Source organism: Myotis yumanensis, unplaced genomic scaffold (assembly GCF_028538775.1).
Source record: "Myotis yumanensis isolate MYYU_CA2020_CCGP unplaced genomic scaffold, mMyoYum1.0.hap1 SCAF_8, whole genome shotgun sequence".
Lineage (NCBI taxonomy): Eukaryota > Metazoa > Chordata > Mammalia > Chiroptera > Vespertilionidae > Myotis > Myotis yumanensis.
In genome coordinates this window covers 31272399-31284168 of record NW_027223759.1, presented here as the reverse complement: position 1 = coordinate 31284168, position 11770 = coordinate 31272399, and the positions used below count along the sequence as shown (strand labels likewise).

Sequence of the window (11770 nt, the reverse complement as noted above, 5' to 3'; positions counted from 1 at the left end):
GTTCGATTCCGGTCAAGGGCATGTACCTGGGTTGCGGGCACATCCCCCGTAGGAGATGTGCAGGAGGCAGCTGATTGATGTTTCTCTCTCATCGATGTTTCTAACTCTCTATCTCTCTCTCCTTTCCTCTCTGTAAAAAATCAATGGAATATATTTAAAAAAAAAAAAATAAAAAAAAAAAAAAAAAAAAAAAAGAGAGTGAGGGAGCCCCACTCATCTTTGCTTGGCTTCACTTCCTGAAAGGGGTGGAGGAGCAAAGGAGGCAAGGCCTGGTTGCTTTTACTGGTGGGCATTTAGGGCCACTAGGACTGAGTGGTCATGGGCCCAATCCTGGGGAGGGGTGCTGGCTGCTGAGCTCAGGGCTGGGTGTGGGGGATGAGGTGTTATAGAGAGCAGGTAAGTTGGAGCCTGCCGGGAGGGTGGCCTGGCCAGGACTGGGGAGGTGGATGAACAGAACGATGGCAGCTGAGTCTGGGAGAGGGTTGGCCAGGAGGTTCAGACAGCTGAGCTGGGAGGAGGGAGGGGCACAGGAGGGGCTGAGGGCCTGGGCCCCCACCCGCAGGGACTGGGAGGGTCCCTGGGAAGCAAGTTTGCCTTTTGGGTCTTTCTGCCTTTCTGTCGGAAGAGAGTCAGCTCCCTGAGACAATATCCATTTTTATATTTCTTGGAAATTTCACGGCATTCATTTCAGGGAAAATAAAAACTGTCATTGCTGGAGAAATGATACCAATCAGGGCCTGAAAAGGCTGGAAAATTATCCTCCTGGAGACAAAACGTTGAGGGAAAATGCAGATTAAAAGCACAAAGAGCCACTTTGCCACCGCCCTGCCCTCCCCTCCCCCTTTATGGACTCACCACATTTTACATAATTCCACTTCTCTTCCGGAGAATTAAACGCACCCAAGAAGAACATAAGGGGCGGAGGAGGGCCCTAGAATGGCCAGAGCGGAGGCAGAGAGTATCCAGAGAATTGCTTAGAGATGGACAGGTGGACAGACATGGGACAGGCAGAATGGGGCCAGGACCCAGTGGCTGTGCTTATGAGAAGCCCCAGGGAGGGAGCAGGGCAATGGGTCCTTTGGGTCCTTGCTTTATCATGATTCTTAGTAGATGGGCCCCATGGCAGTCTTACCCTCTCCAATTATTGTTTAGGCCAGTCCTGCAGGCCTGGGAGTGCTGGTCCTCTGCTAAGGACACCGAAAGCAGAGGGGGTAGCTAAGGGAGGGCAGAGAAAGCAGAGATTCCAGAAAGGATAGCATTTGTCCAAGAAGCTCCGAGTTCCCCGTGCCCCACTTGGACCGGGCCCTGTGGGTACTGTGGCAAGCCAGGCAGAAGTGGGCTCCGCCTCAGAGCTGAGAGCGTGGTAAGAGGTCCCACATTAAAAAGCAAGTTGTAGGGGAAGAAGGAGTGGGGGGATAAATTCAGATTCCCTCTACACCTACCCATTCCTCCCGCCAGCCCACATACCAGGGTCCCGAGGCCCAGGGCCTGTCTGCAGAGGGGCTGCAGGGCAGACTCTCCGCTCCTTTTCTTCCTCTCTGGTCAGGGTCTTCCTGAGCAGTGGGTGCCAAGGCCAGTCAAGGTTTGGGGAGGGATGCAGTCTCATCCCCGAGTCCCCTTCCTGCAGCAGCCTCCATGGAGGCTCTCCCTCCTCCAGGGGCTGGGTGAGGGAGGGTTATACCGGCACCCAAACCCCAGATGTCCTGGGGGGAGGGGGGAGAGCTGGGATGGGCCAGGCAGTCCCTTACTGAAGTCCGCTCTGCGCCTGGCGCTGTAAAGGCACAAGCAGCAGCTTTCCGAGGAGTCCTCCTTGGGCGGGCTGTGCTCCAGGCCTGTGGACGCTGATGGGACGGCCCACGCGCCGTCTGCAACCTGAACCCCTTATCGACGGGCTGGTGGAAAGCCCCGAGTGGGGACACGGGATCGGAGGGACCCCATCCCGAGATTAGCAGGCGCCCTCACTCTTCCCCGGACGCGGTTGGAACTGGAATCCCCGAGCCCGGAGTCAGAGCAAGACCCTCGGGAGCGTGTTCCCACAGCCGTCGTCCCCGCCCCCGATCTGCCAGAGCTGCCAGGTAGCCTGGATGGAGACAGGAAGGAGGGGGAAGAAGAGGGCGGGAGGAGGAGGGTGGAGCCGCCGGCGCGCCCCCTCCCTCGGGGCCGGCGGGCGGCGCGGAGCCGTGCCGCGGCAGAGGAAGCGGCGGGCGCACGGAGAGAACGATCGCCCACCCCGTTCCAGCTCTGGTCGGGCTGCGGCTCGGGCTCGGGCTCCGGCTCGGGCACGGGCTCAACCCGTTCTGTTCCCGCTCGGCCCGGGTGCGCACCTGATGGGTAAGTAGCACTCGGTCTTCTGCTGCCGCGGCCACCAACGCAGCCACCTCCGCGCCGCGGCGAGCCTCTAGGCTTTGTCTGCGTCCTCGCAGCTCTCTCTCCGGCTGCGGCTGCGACTCCGGGCTCTGCTCTCTGGCTCCGCGGACTGTGCGGCGCGGTGCGGTAGGCTCAGCGTCCAGACCTCGGGGCGCGCGGAGCCGGCACCCTCCACGCTAGGGGTGAAACTTCGCCCAAGTTTGGGTTCCAAGGAGAACCTGTTGAAGCCGGGAGTAGCCCACGCGGAACGGGGAGCTGGAGACGGTACTGGGTCCAGGTGCGTAGGGCCGTCGGGGGTTCCGACTCTTTCTGGGCCAGACGGCAGGCGACGCTTGAGAAAGGGGCATTCTAGCTATTGAACAGAAGGAGACGGGGCTGGGGGTCGCCCTGTTGACATCCGCGAGGGCCGTTTGTTTTTTCAACCGCTTTCTCGAACGTCTAATTTCGGGGAGCTGAAGGCGGCTTCAGTGTCCGCATAGACGCTCTTCGGACCGCACCTCCTTTCTCCAGTTTCCGCTTTCCCCCCTCCCCCACCGGCCTTTGCCGTAGCAGGTCTTGGACAAGAAAGGCTAAGGCAAGAGAAACAGTCTTTCATTGAAGGCCTACTACGTGCCAGGCCCCGTGCCTGGTGCTCCCAGCTTTCCACCTGGGACCTCCTAAATCTGCGGCGGGCATAGGTGTTCAGGGAAAGAGGAGACAGGTCAAAGGATGCATCGGTGGCAAGTGGTGGCCACTCTGAGCCTTCCCCTTCCCTCATTCTCCTTTTGGCGCAGGGAGGCCAGGCGCCAGGGCTGCTCGCTGTTGGGGAGTCGGATGACCTCCAGCCTCTGGACCCAGGCCTGCACCCGCTCCGTCGGGCCCCAGTGCCTCTCTAAGCCTGCATCTACCCTTCCTGTAGCTGCGGCCTGGGGGGCCATGCGGAGGCCAGACAGAAGGCCGGCGGCCGGGTGCATCCTGTAACGGAGATCGCCAAGGGCTGCAGGGTGGCGCCGGCAGCGCCATGGAGGCCCCATTTTCAATGACTGCGCACTACGACGAGTTCCAGGAGGTCAAGTATGTGAGCCGGTGCGGCACGGGGGGTGCGCGCAGGACCTCGCTGCCCCCTGGCTTCCCGCTGGGCGCTGGGCGCAGCGCCACCGGGACCCGGTCTGGGCTGCCACGCTGGAACCGGCGCGAGGTGTGTCTGCTGTCGGGGCTGGTGTTCGCCGCCGGCCTTTGCGCCATCCTGGCCGCCATGCTGGCGCTCAAGTACCTGGGTCCGGGCGCGGCGGGCAGCGGAGCCTGCTCGGAGGGCTGCCCCGAACGCAAGGCCTTCGCGCGAGCCGCCCGCTTCCTGGCCGCCAACCTGGACACCAGCATAGACCCGTGCCAGGACTTCTATTCCTTCGCGTGTGGTGGCTGGCTACGGCGCCACGCCATCCCCGACGACAAGCTCACCTACGGCACCATCGCGGCCATCGGCGAGCAGAACGAGGAGCGCCTGCAGCGCCTGCTGGCGCGGCCCGGGGGTGGGCCGGGTGGCGCGGCCCAGCGCAAGGTGCGTGCCTTCTTCCGCTCGTGCCTCGACATGCGCGAGATAGAGAGGCTCGGCCCCAGGCCCATGCTTGAGGTCATCGAGGACTGCGGAGGCTGGGACCTGGGTGGCGCTGCCGAGCGCCCGGGGTCCTCGGGACACTGGGACCTCAACCGGCTGCTGTACAAGGCGCAGGGCGTGTACAGCGCCGCCGCGCTCTTTTCACTCACCGTTAACCTGGACGACAGGAACTCCTCACGCTATGTCATCCGCGTGAGTGTCCCCCGCTCCTCAGGTACCCGCCAGCGGCCAGGAACCCGGGGTGCCGGCCCCGCTTCCCATAGACCCATCCCAGAGGGGAGGAGAGGAAAGAGGAAGGGAGCGTGCGCTGGCAGAGCTCGGGAGGAGGGCGCAAGTAATTTCCCTGGAGTAATTGCGGTGTTTAGCGGAGCCGCGGGAGCTGCAATTTCCCAGCCCTCTTGCAGGCTCCGTGAGCACGGAAGGAGGTGTGGGAAGGAGGTGTGTGCCCTTGAGCCCTGAGGGGCTGGGGCAGGCCAGATGCTGGGCCCTAAATGTCAATACCTCCTTGCGAATGCTCCTCACAGGTGGAGAAAGGGAAGGCTTTACAGGAAGGAGGCTTGGGTGTGGAGGTGGGGAGGCGGGCACCTACCCTCTATCATCCCCAGGCTACCCAGGCTAGACCGGTAGAGGCAGGGGCTCCTACACCCTCTTCTCTGGATAGTGGGAGGGGCTAGTGTCTTTGTGCCCCTGGGGTTGTGACAATGGATGTCTTGCTATTTGGACATTTGAGTGAGAATTCAGTTCTTTTGCTTGAACCTGGCTTGTTGAACTCTGACCTCTGACGCCCACCTCTCTCTCCAGATTGACCAGGATGGGCTCACCCTACCGGAGAGGACCCTGTACTTAGCTCAGGATGAGGACAGTGAGAAGGTGTGGGGGCAATGGGGTGGGGTTGCAGGGAAGGCCTGGGGCTCAGGGAGGAATGGACCAGGGCCTAGCCATGATCCTCACCCTTGACATGCCCCATCCTGGTGCAGATCCTGGCAGCTTACCGAGTGTTCATGGAGCGCCTGCTCAGCCTACTGGGTGCTGATGCTGTGGAGCAGAAGGCCCAGGAGATCCTGCAACTGGAGCAGCGGCTAGCCAACGTGAGCAGGGGCACTGCTGTGGGCTGGGGGGAGGGGACCATGGGGCAGGGCTGGGTCAACCTGATCTCCATCCATCCCAGATCACAGTGTCAGAGTACGATGACCTCCGTCGAGACGTCAGCTCCATGTACAACAAGGTGACACTGGGACAGCTGCAGAAGATCACTCCCCATGTGAGTGTAGTCTGGCCCTGGTGGGTGGGTGGAAGGGGGTGCTGATCCTGAAACTATTGGGTCATCCCCTCCCCAGGACTCCAGTATCTCTTGTGTCTCCCTAACCCAGTGGTTCTCAACCTGCTGGCCCCTTAAATACAGTTCCTCATGTTGTGACCCAACCATAAAATTATTTTCGTTGCTACTTCATAACTGTAATGTTGCTACTGTTATGAATCGTAATGTAAATATCTGATATGCAGGATGGTCTTAGGCAACCCCTGTGAAAGGGTCGTTCGACCGCCAAAGGGGTCAAGACCCACAGGTTGAGAACAGCTGCAACCCCTTCCCTATGCTCTGTGGTCCCTGCCACCCCCACCCCCACCCCCACCCATGGCCTGCAGCTGCAGTGGAAGTGGCTGCTGGACCAGATCTTCCAGGAGGACTTCTCAGAGGAGGAGGAGGTGGTGCTGCTGGCCACGGACTACATGCAGCAGGTGTCCCAGCTCATCCGCTCCACACCCCGAAGGTACAACTGCCAATTACCCATCCCAGGCCCTTCCCCCATACCCCAGACCCATCTTCTTGGGGAGCTATGAATTCCCACCCCTGTGCAGGAGCCACATGGGGAGGCATGTGAGGAGCACTGGAGTGGGAGTCCTGATCCCCAGGTTCAGGCGTGGTTCTCTCACCTACTCTGTAAAACCCTGAGTAGGGCTGTGAGTTTTCTGAGTTGCAGTTTCCTCATCTGGGGATAGTGAGGCTTGAGTGGGTCTGGACGTCAGAAAGGGCAAGTGTGACCACAGCTCTACCACCCCAGGGACACCCTGGGGAAAGCCTCCCTGCTCTCTGCCCACCTTGGGGAGGAGCAGAGGCCTCTCAAGGCCAGCTCTGGGGCACACAGTCACCAGAAGTGCCAAGTCTCCCACCCATAGCAAGTCAGAAAATGATGCTGGCCTGTGACCTGTCAGCATCAGGTGCTCTGCTCCATGGCCAGAATGTGTCCTGCTGTGTGTGTGTGTGTGTGGACCCAGTCCTTTTTCCTGACCAGGCTACTCTAGGTTCTGCCTCCGTGTGCCTGGAATGACCCTCACTCCTGGGGGTGCTAGGTCCAACCCCAGGCTCAGGAGTATGGGCGGTAGGATGGTAGGATGGTGCATTCGGGTGGCCCAAGCATGTGAGCCTATCTGGACACCCAGCTCCTTCACCTGGCCCTCAGGATCCTGCACAACTACCTGGTGTGGCGCGTGGTGGTGGTCCTGAGTGAGCATCTGTCCCCACCGTTTCGAGAGGCTCTGCATGAGTTGGCACGTGAGATGGAAGGGAGTGACAAGCCCCAGGAGCTGGCCCGTGTCTGCCTGGGCCAGGCCAACCGCCACTTTGGCATGGCTCTTGGCGCCCTCTTTGTACATGAACACTTCTCAGCTGCCAGCAAAGCCAAGGTCAGGCTGCCCTGGGCTTGGGGGTGGGGTTATAAGTGTTGAACTGGGCATGGAGTCCTTGTATGGCCTTGGTCTGAGGATGGGGAGCCCCACACATCCCCCTGCAGCTAGGGGCAGCGGGCTAAGTTTAGGGCTCTGCCCTTTCTGAGGCTACAGGCTGGTTTCACCAGGTCTCCTCCTCCAGGAAGCCCACCTGGTCTGTCAGCCAGAGGAGGCCCTCCCCACTAAGCTCCTGCCCATCCTTCTCTGCCATGCTCAGTAGGCATGGTCTTAGGAATGCATGCGATCATTGCTGGGGCAGTTTGCCCCCTTCCAGACTGGGAGCTTTTTGTCTGAGGTGCAGGGCCTGGATCCCCACCTCCAAGGTCACCCCTTGGTGCTCAGTACCAGCCCTGAACTTAGAAAGTGGTGCTGAACAATTAGGTGACCCCTCATACAGGTGCCGGGGGCCCAGCTCTAAGCCCTCCTGGGTTGATCCTTGAACCCTGAGCCCTGACCCTGCAGGTGCAGCAGCTGGTGGAAGACATCAAGTACATCTTGGGCCAGCGCCTGGAGGAGCTGGACTGGATGGATGCTGAGACCAAAGCGGCTGCTCGGGCCAAGGTGAAGTGCGAGCCTGCAGGTGATGGGGTGATCAGCTTGAGGCCCCCCAAGGGATGGGCTGATTTGTTTGTTCTATATTTATTGAGCACCTATGAGCACCTAGGGCTGGGATAACAAAGGAGACAAAGGTGCCTTTTATGGAGTTGGCATGACTCGGTCTGCTCTTCTCCATCCTTGAACTCCCCTCTAAGCTGGAGCTAGAGCCTTCTCTTTGGTGGCTAAAGGGCTATCACCTGAGGCTCTGGCCCACTCTCACTGCCCTCTCGACTATAGCTCCAGTACATGATGGTGATGGTCGGCTACCCAGACTTCCTGCTCAAACCCGAGGCCGTGGACAAGGAGTATGAGGTGGGCTTGCCCCCTGGCCTGTTCCTGTCCAGCCTGACCAGCTGGGTTTCTCCAGGCCCCTGTCCAAGACCTCCAGGGAGCCCCCCACCACTGCAGAGGAGCCACAGCCAGCCCTCAGCTGATGGACCTTGGGAGGGCATGTGGCCTGCCCGGCGCACGCCTGGCCCCGCCCCTGGCCTGCCGCTGAGTGCTGCCTGTCCCCTGTGCAGTTTGAAGTCCACGAGAAGACCTACTTCAAGAACATCTTAAACAGCATCCGCTTTAGCATCCAGCTCTCAGTCAAGAAGATCCGGCAGGAGGTGGACAAGTCCACGTGGGTGCCTGGCCCAGAGCTGGGGGGTGGGGGCCAGGGAAGTGCCATGGAGAGAGGGCACCTTACTAAAGCCAGGAGGCTGGTGGGGCAAACTGCCTCACACCATGCTGGTGCGAGGGGCACAAGGCCTGCACAGGTTGTGGGTGGGGCTGTCAGCTTTGGAGACCATTGGGGAGCAGCTTGAGGGAGGCCTGGACATGGCTGTAGGCTGGACCACCAGAGCAGCCTTCAAGAGGTTGGCTAGGAGGGTTGTGGAGGAGTGTGGACCCCCCGCAGTTGACCTCAGCCTTCCTCCTCAGGTGGCTGCTTCCTCCACAAGCACTCAATGCCTACTATCTACCCAACAAGAACCAGATGGGTAAGGGGCATGTCCTGAAAGGGGCAGGGTTTGGAGGTGGGCAGGTCTCCTGCTTACCACACCCTCCCTATAGTGTTCCCTGCTGGTATCCTGCAGCCCACCCTGTATGATCCGGATTTTCCACAGTGAGTACGGAACCTGGCCTTGTCTGTGAGGTGGGTGGGGGCTGCTCAGACTGCTCCAAACCTGGGCTGGGTCCAGGAGCCAAGACATCTGCAGACCCTGGGTCCTCCTAGTCCTACTTCATCCTTGGTTATTTAGGACATAAATAGTTTTTTTTCCCTTTCTTTTTAATGCTCCTAGTCCCCTCTTACCTAGGTTGAGATTTCATCAGGTGTTTCAAAGGTGGAGTGACCCTAGTGATGAGGAAAAAGGCATATCCCATGTGGGGTGCCTCCGTTTCCCTCCTGCCTCCCTCCAATCCTGTCCCCTCCTCCCACCCCAGTTCTGTGAGATGTTGTTTCCTAAAAGGCAGGTGCGCAGGTATAAATGGCCCCTTTCACATATCTCACAAGGAAGCTGAGGCAGGAGTGCCCTGGCACCATGCAGACACCACGGGGTCACCTCCTAGCCTGGCCAGGGCCTCCCGGGGCCTGGGCAGCAGGGAGGCACTTTCAGAACACAGGTGGGGCCTGACGCTGCTGCTGTGGGCCCAGGTCTCTGAACTACGGGGGCATTGGCACCATCATCGGGCACGAGCTGACCCATGGCTACGACGACTGGGGTGAGGCCTGTGGGTTGAGGGGATGGTGGCAGTAGGGGGTAGGGTGGTGATGGGCTGATTAAAACTCTGCAGGGCCCCTCTGTCCTCAAAGCCTGGTCTCTGGGAGTGAGAGTTAGTCTCAGCCCATCCTGCCCGTTCCCCATAGGGGGGCAATATGACCGCGCGGGCAACCTGCTGCACTGGTGGACAGAGGCCTCCTACCGCCGCTTCCTGCGCAAGGCCGAGTGCATCGTCCACCTCTACGACAACTTCACTGTCTACAATCAGCGGGTGAGACCCCCTGACCTCCCTCAGCCCCTGGGGCCCAGCTCGGCACATAACAGGAGCGTGTGCACACACACGTGTACACACACATATGCCCAAACAAACCCTGTGCAGGTCCCTGCACATACACCCAAGGCTGCATGCACATTCTCACAGACACATGACTGAGCTCACACAGACTCATCAGGGCCACGGGGCACAAAGGGATTGGAGTCCCTCCTAAATCTTCTTGGAAAGGGGAGGACAGGGCAGGGGTAGGGGTGGGTGGGGGCCCAGGGTGCAAGGCCTGAGGAAGGTCAGTGGGCCCCATGCAGCCTCCAGCCTTTTCCTTTCTGAGCAGGTGAATGGGAAGCACACACTTGGCGAGAACATCGCAGATATGGGGGGCCTCAAGCTGGCCTACTATGTGAGCTGCTGGGGCTTGGCCCTCCATCCCTTCAGGGGAGGGGTGGGGGCTGATGGGGACTCAACCAGAGATGTAGCACCTCTTTCTCCCTGTTTTACTGTCCTCTGGCCTAGGGGGTGCCAGACAGGGGTCCTCAACAAAAGGAGGGACTCCCAGGCCCTGCATTCCAAGAGGAGGGAGGGCTGCCTGGAGGGGTGGCACCTACCTGGGGTTAGCCTTCCTGGGAGGAAGCTCAGCTTGGAGAGCGTGGCAGGAGGGAGCCGGGCCCTCAATGTGCAGAGCTGGGGCTGGCTGGGTGGAGGGTAAGTCAGGTTGCCCAGCTGTGGGCACTGCAGCTCCATGCACTTGAACCTCCTGAACCCCCAGGCTTATCAGAAGTGGGTGCGGGAGCATGGCCCAGAGCACCCACTGCACCGGCTCAAGTACACACACAACCAGCTCTTCTTCATTGCCTTTGCCCAGGTGGGTCATGGGGCTGGTAGGTGGTTGGGGGTGGGGACAATGGCTCTGTGGGTTCTGAGGGGAGTTAAAGGCCTAGTGTGCTGGGGGTTGTGGGAAGGGTGTTGCAGGGCTTGGGCAGTGAACTCCTGGCCTCATCTCCCACTCTCCTCCCCTGCACCCCTACCCCGGGCCCAGAATTGGTGCATCAAACGGCGGTCACAGTCCATCTACCTGCAGGTGCTGACCGACAAGCACGCACCTGAGCACTACAGGTATGCTGCTGGGCCTCACCCTTTCCTTGTATCTGGGATGGAAGCAGGTTCTTATGGGAAGGGACAGCTGGGGTATGCTGGGACCCACACTTTATGGGTCTCTTCCACCCCAGGGTGCTGGGCAGTGTGTCCCAATTTGAGGAGTTTGGCCGGGCCTTCCATTGCCCCAAAGATTCGCCCATGAACCCCGCTCACAAGTGCTCTGTGTGGTGAGCTGGCCGCTCCACACCTACCCGCACGCCCCCACTGTCCTGCACGAATTGCCTCCTGCTGGCCCCTGGACCTGGCCCTGGCCCCAATCTGGGTGCCACCTGCCTTCCCAGCCCCTCCAGGACCTCAGCCACTGCTGTCCATCACTTTAGGGATGACTCATAGCAGGGATGAGGTTGGGCTCTAGGAAGGCAGGGGAGAGATGCAGGGGTCCCCAGACTTGACTCTAGTCAGCCAGAGCCTGTGGCCAGGCCGGACTCTCCAGGCCCCACCTTTGCTATGTTCTTGCTGCTATGTCTGGTCAATAAAGCTGCTGTACTGTCAATTCTGCCTCTGGGAAGGTGGGGCTGGAGGAAGGGTCTCCTCTGGGAGGAGGTTCAGGCTTTTAGCACCATCGGGACTCTAGGCACCTTCTTGTCCCCTCCTAGTGACTTGGTTGAGCTGCCTCTGTCCTGCCTCCCCAGGCTTTTCTGTCTTTGTCACCAACGACCCATTTCCCCCTCTCCCAAGTCCTGCCTAGGCTCCTGCCCAGTTCTGGGGGTGCCCAGACGAGCCTCGTGGGTACTGGACACCCAGCCCAGTGGTGCCCCATGCTCCATACCCCACCCAACCCTCTGGCCTAGGATCCTGGCTGGAATTGGAATCCTTAGGCCTAGCCCTCTTGTCTGGGCTCCCCAAGTTCCCCACATCCACTCAAAACCATTTCTCCTGTCTCCCTGCTGGCTTAGAGGAAGCCTCAGGGGTCGGAGGCCTGTGGGGCGAACTTCCAGGGTCACTTCTGCTGTGCGGTGAGAAGTGCGGCAAAGCCTGGATATCTTTCCCCTTCCATCTTTGCCCACTTGGGGGGCCCACTGGGGAATGGGCATGTGAGGGAAGATGGGCCCAGGAGCCCTGGGAGAGGACATAAGGTTCCTGACCTGGAGGCTGGTCCAGAGCTGGTGCCCAGGATGTCCCGTGAGCCTCAGCTGCCAGTTGCTGCCTGGGAGTCTGATGCCCAGTGTGTAACCCACCTGGAGAGTGCCCACCCTGCTGGTGAGATTATGTCCGACAGGCATGAGGCTACCTGAGACCCCTCTGCCTGATGGGTCCCCGCTGGGCTCACTCGATGTCGATGTTGCTGTTACCTAGAGCTTGGGACTCCTCACTCTCCTTTGGGGAGAACAGAGGGAGATCAGCGGATGAGAGGGA

At 60.1% G+C, this 11770-nt stretch overlaps 1 protein-coding gene across 3 annotated transcripts; it reads left to right on the top strand.

Moving 5' to 3' along the window:
- Nucleotides 1–2221: 2221 nt before the first annotated feature.
- On the top strand, nucleotides 2222–10907 carry ECEL1 (endothelin converting enzyme like 1). 3 transcript variants are annotated; one of them, XM_070423351.1, is made up of 18 exons: nucleotides 2222–2331; nucleotides 3266–4153; nucleotides 4763–4831; nucleotides 4939–5049; nucleotides 5130–5222; nucleotides 5606–5730; nucleotides 6421–6643; nucleotides 7148–7246; nucleotides 7520–7594; nucleotides 7804–7907; nucleotides 8207–8265; nucleotides 8339–8390; nucleotides 8922–8989; nucleotides 9135–9259; nucleotides 9594–9659; nucleotides 10026–10121; nucleotides 10296–10372; nucleotides 10486–10907. In XM_070423351.1, the coding sequence occupies exons 2-18, from the start codon at nucleotides 3368–3370 to the stop codon at nucleotides 10583–10585; spliced, it is 2328 nt and encodes a 775-aa protein (XP_070279452.1). In that variant the 5' UTR covers nucleotides 2222–2331; nucleotides 3266–3367; the 3' UTR covers nucleotides 10586–10907. The 3 variants fall into 3 exon arrangements, with proteins under 3 accessions (XP_070279452.1, XP_070279451.1, XP_070279453.1); XM_070423350.1 differs by lacking the exon at nucleotides 2222–2331 and having other exon boundaries at nucleotides 3209–4153; XM_070423352.1 differs by lacking the exons at nucleotides 2222–2331; nucleotides 9594–9659 and having other exon boundaries at nucleotides 3209–4153.
- The last annotated feature ends 863 nt before the right edge of the window (nucleotides 10908–11770 follow it).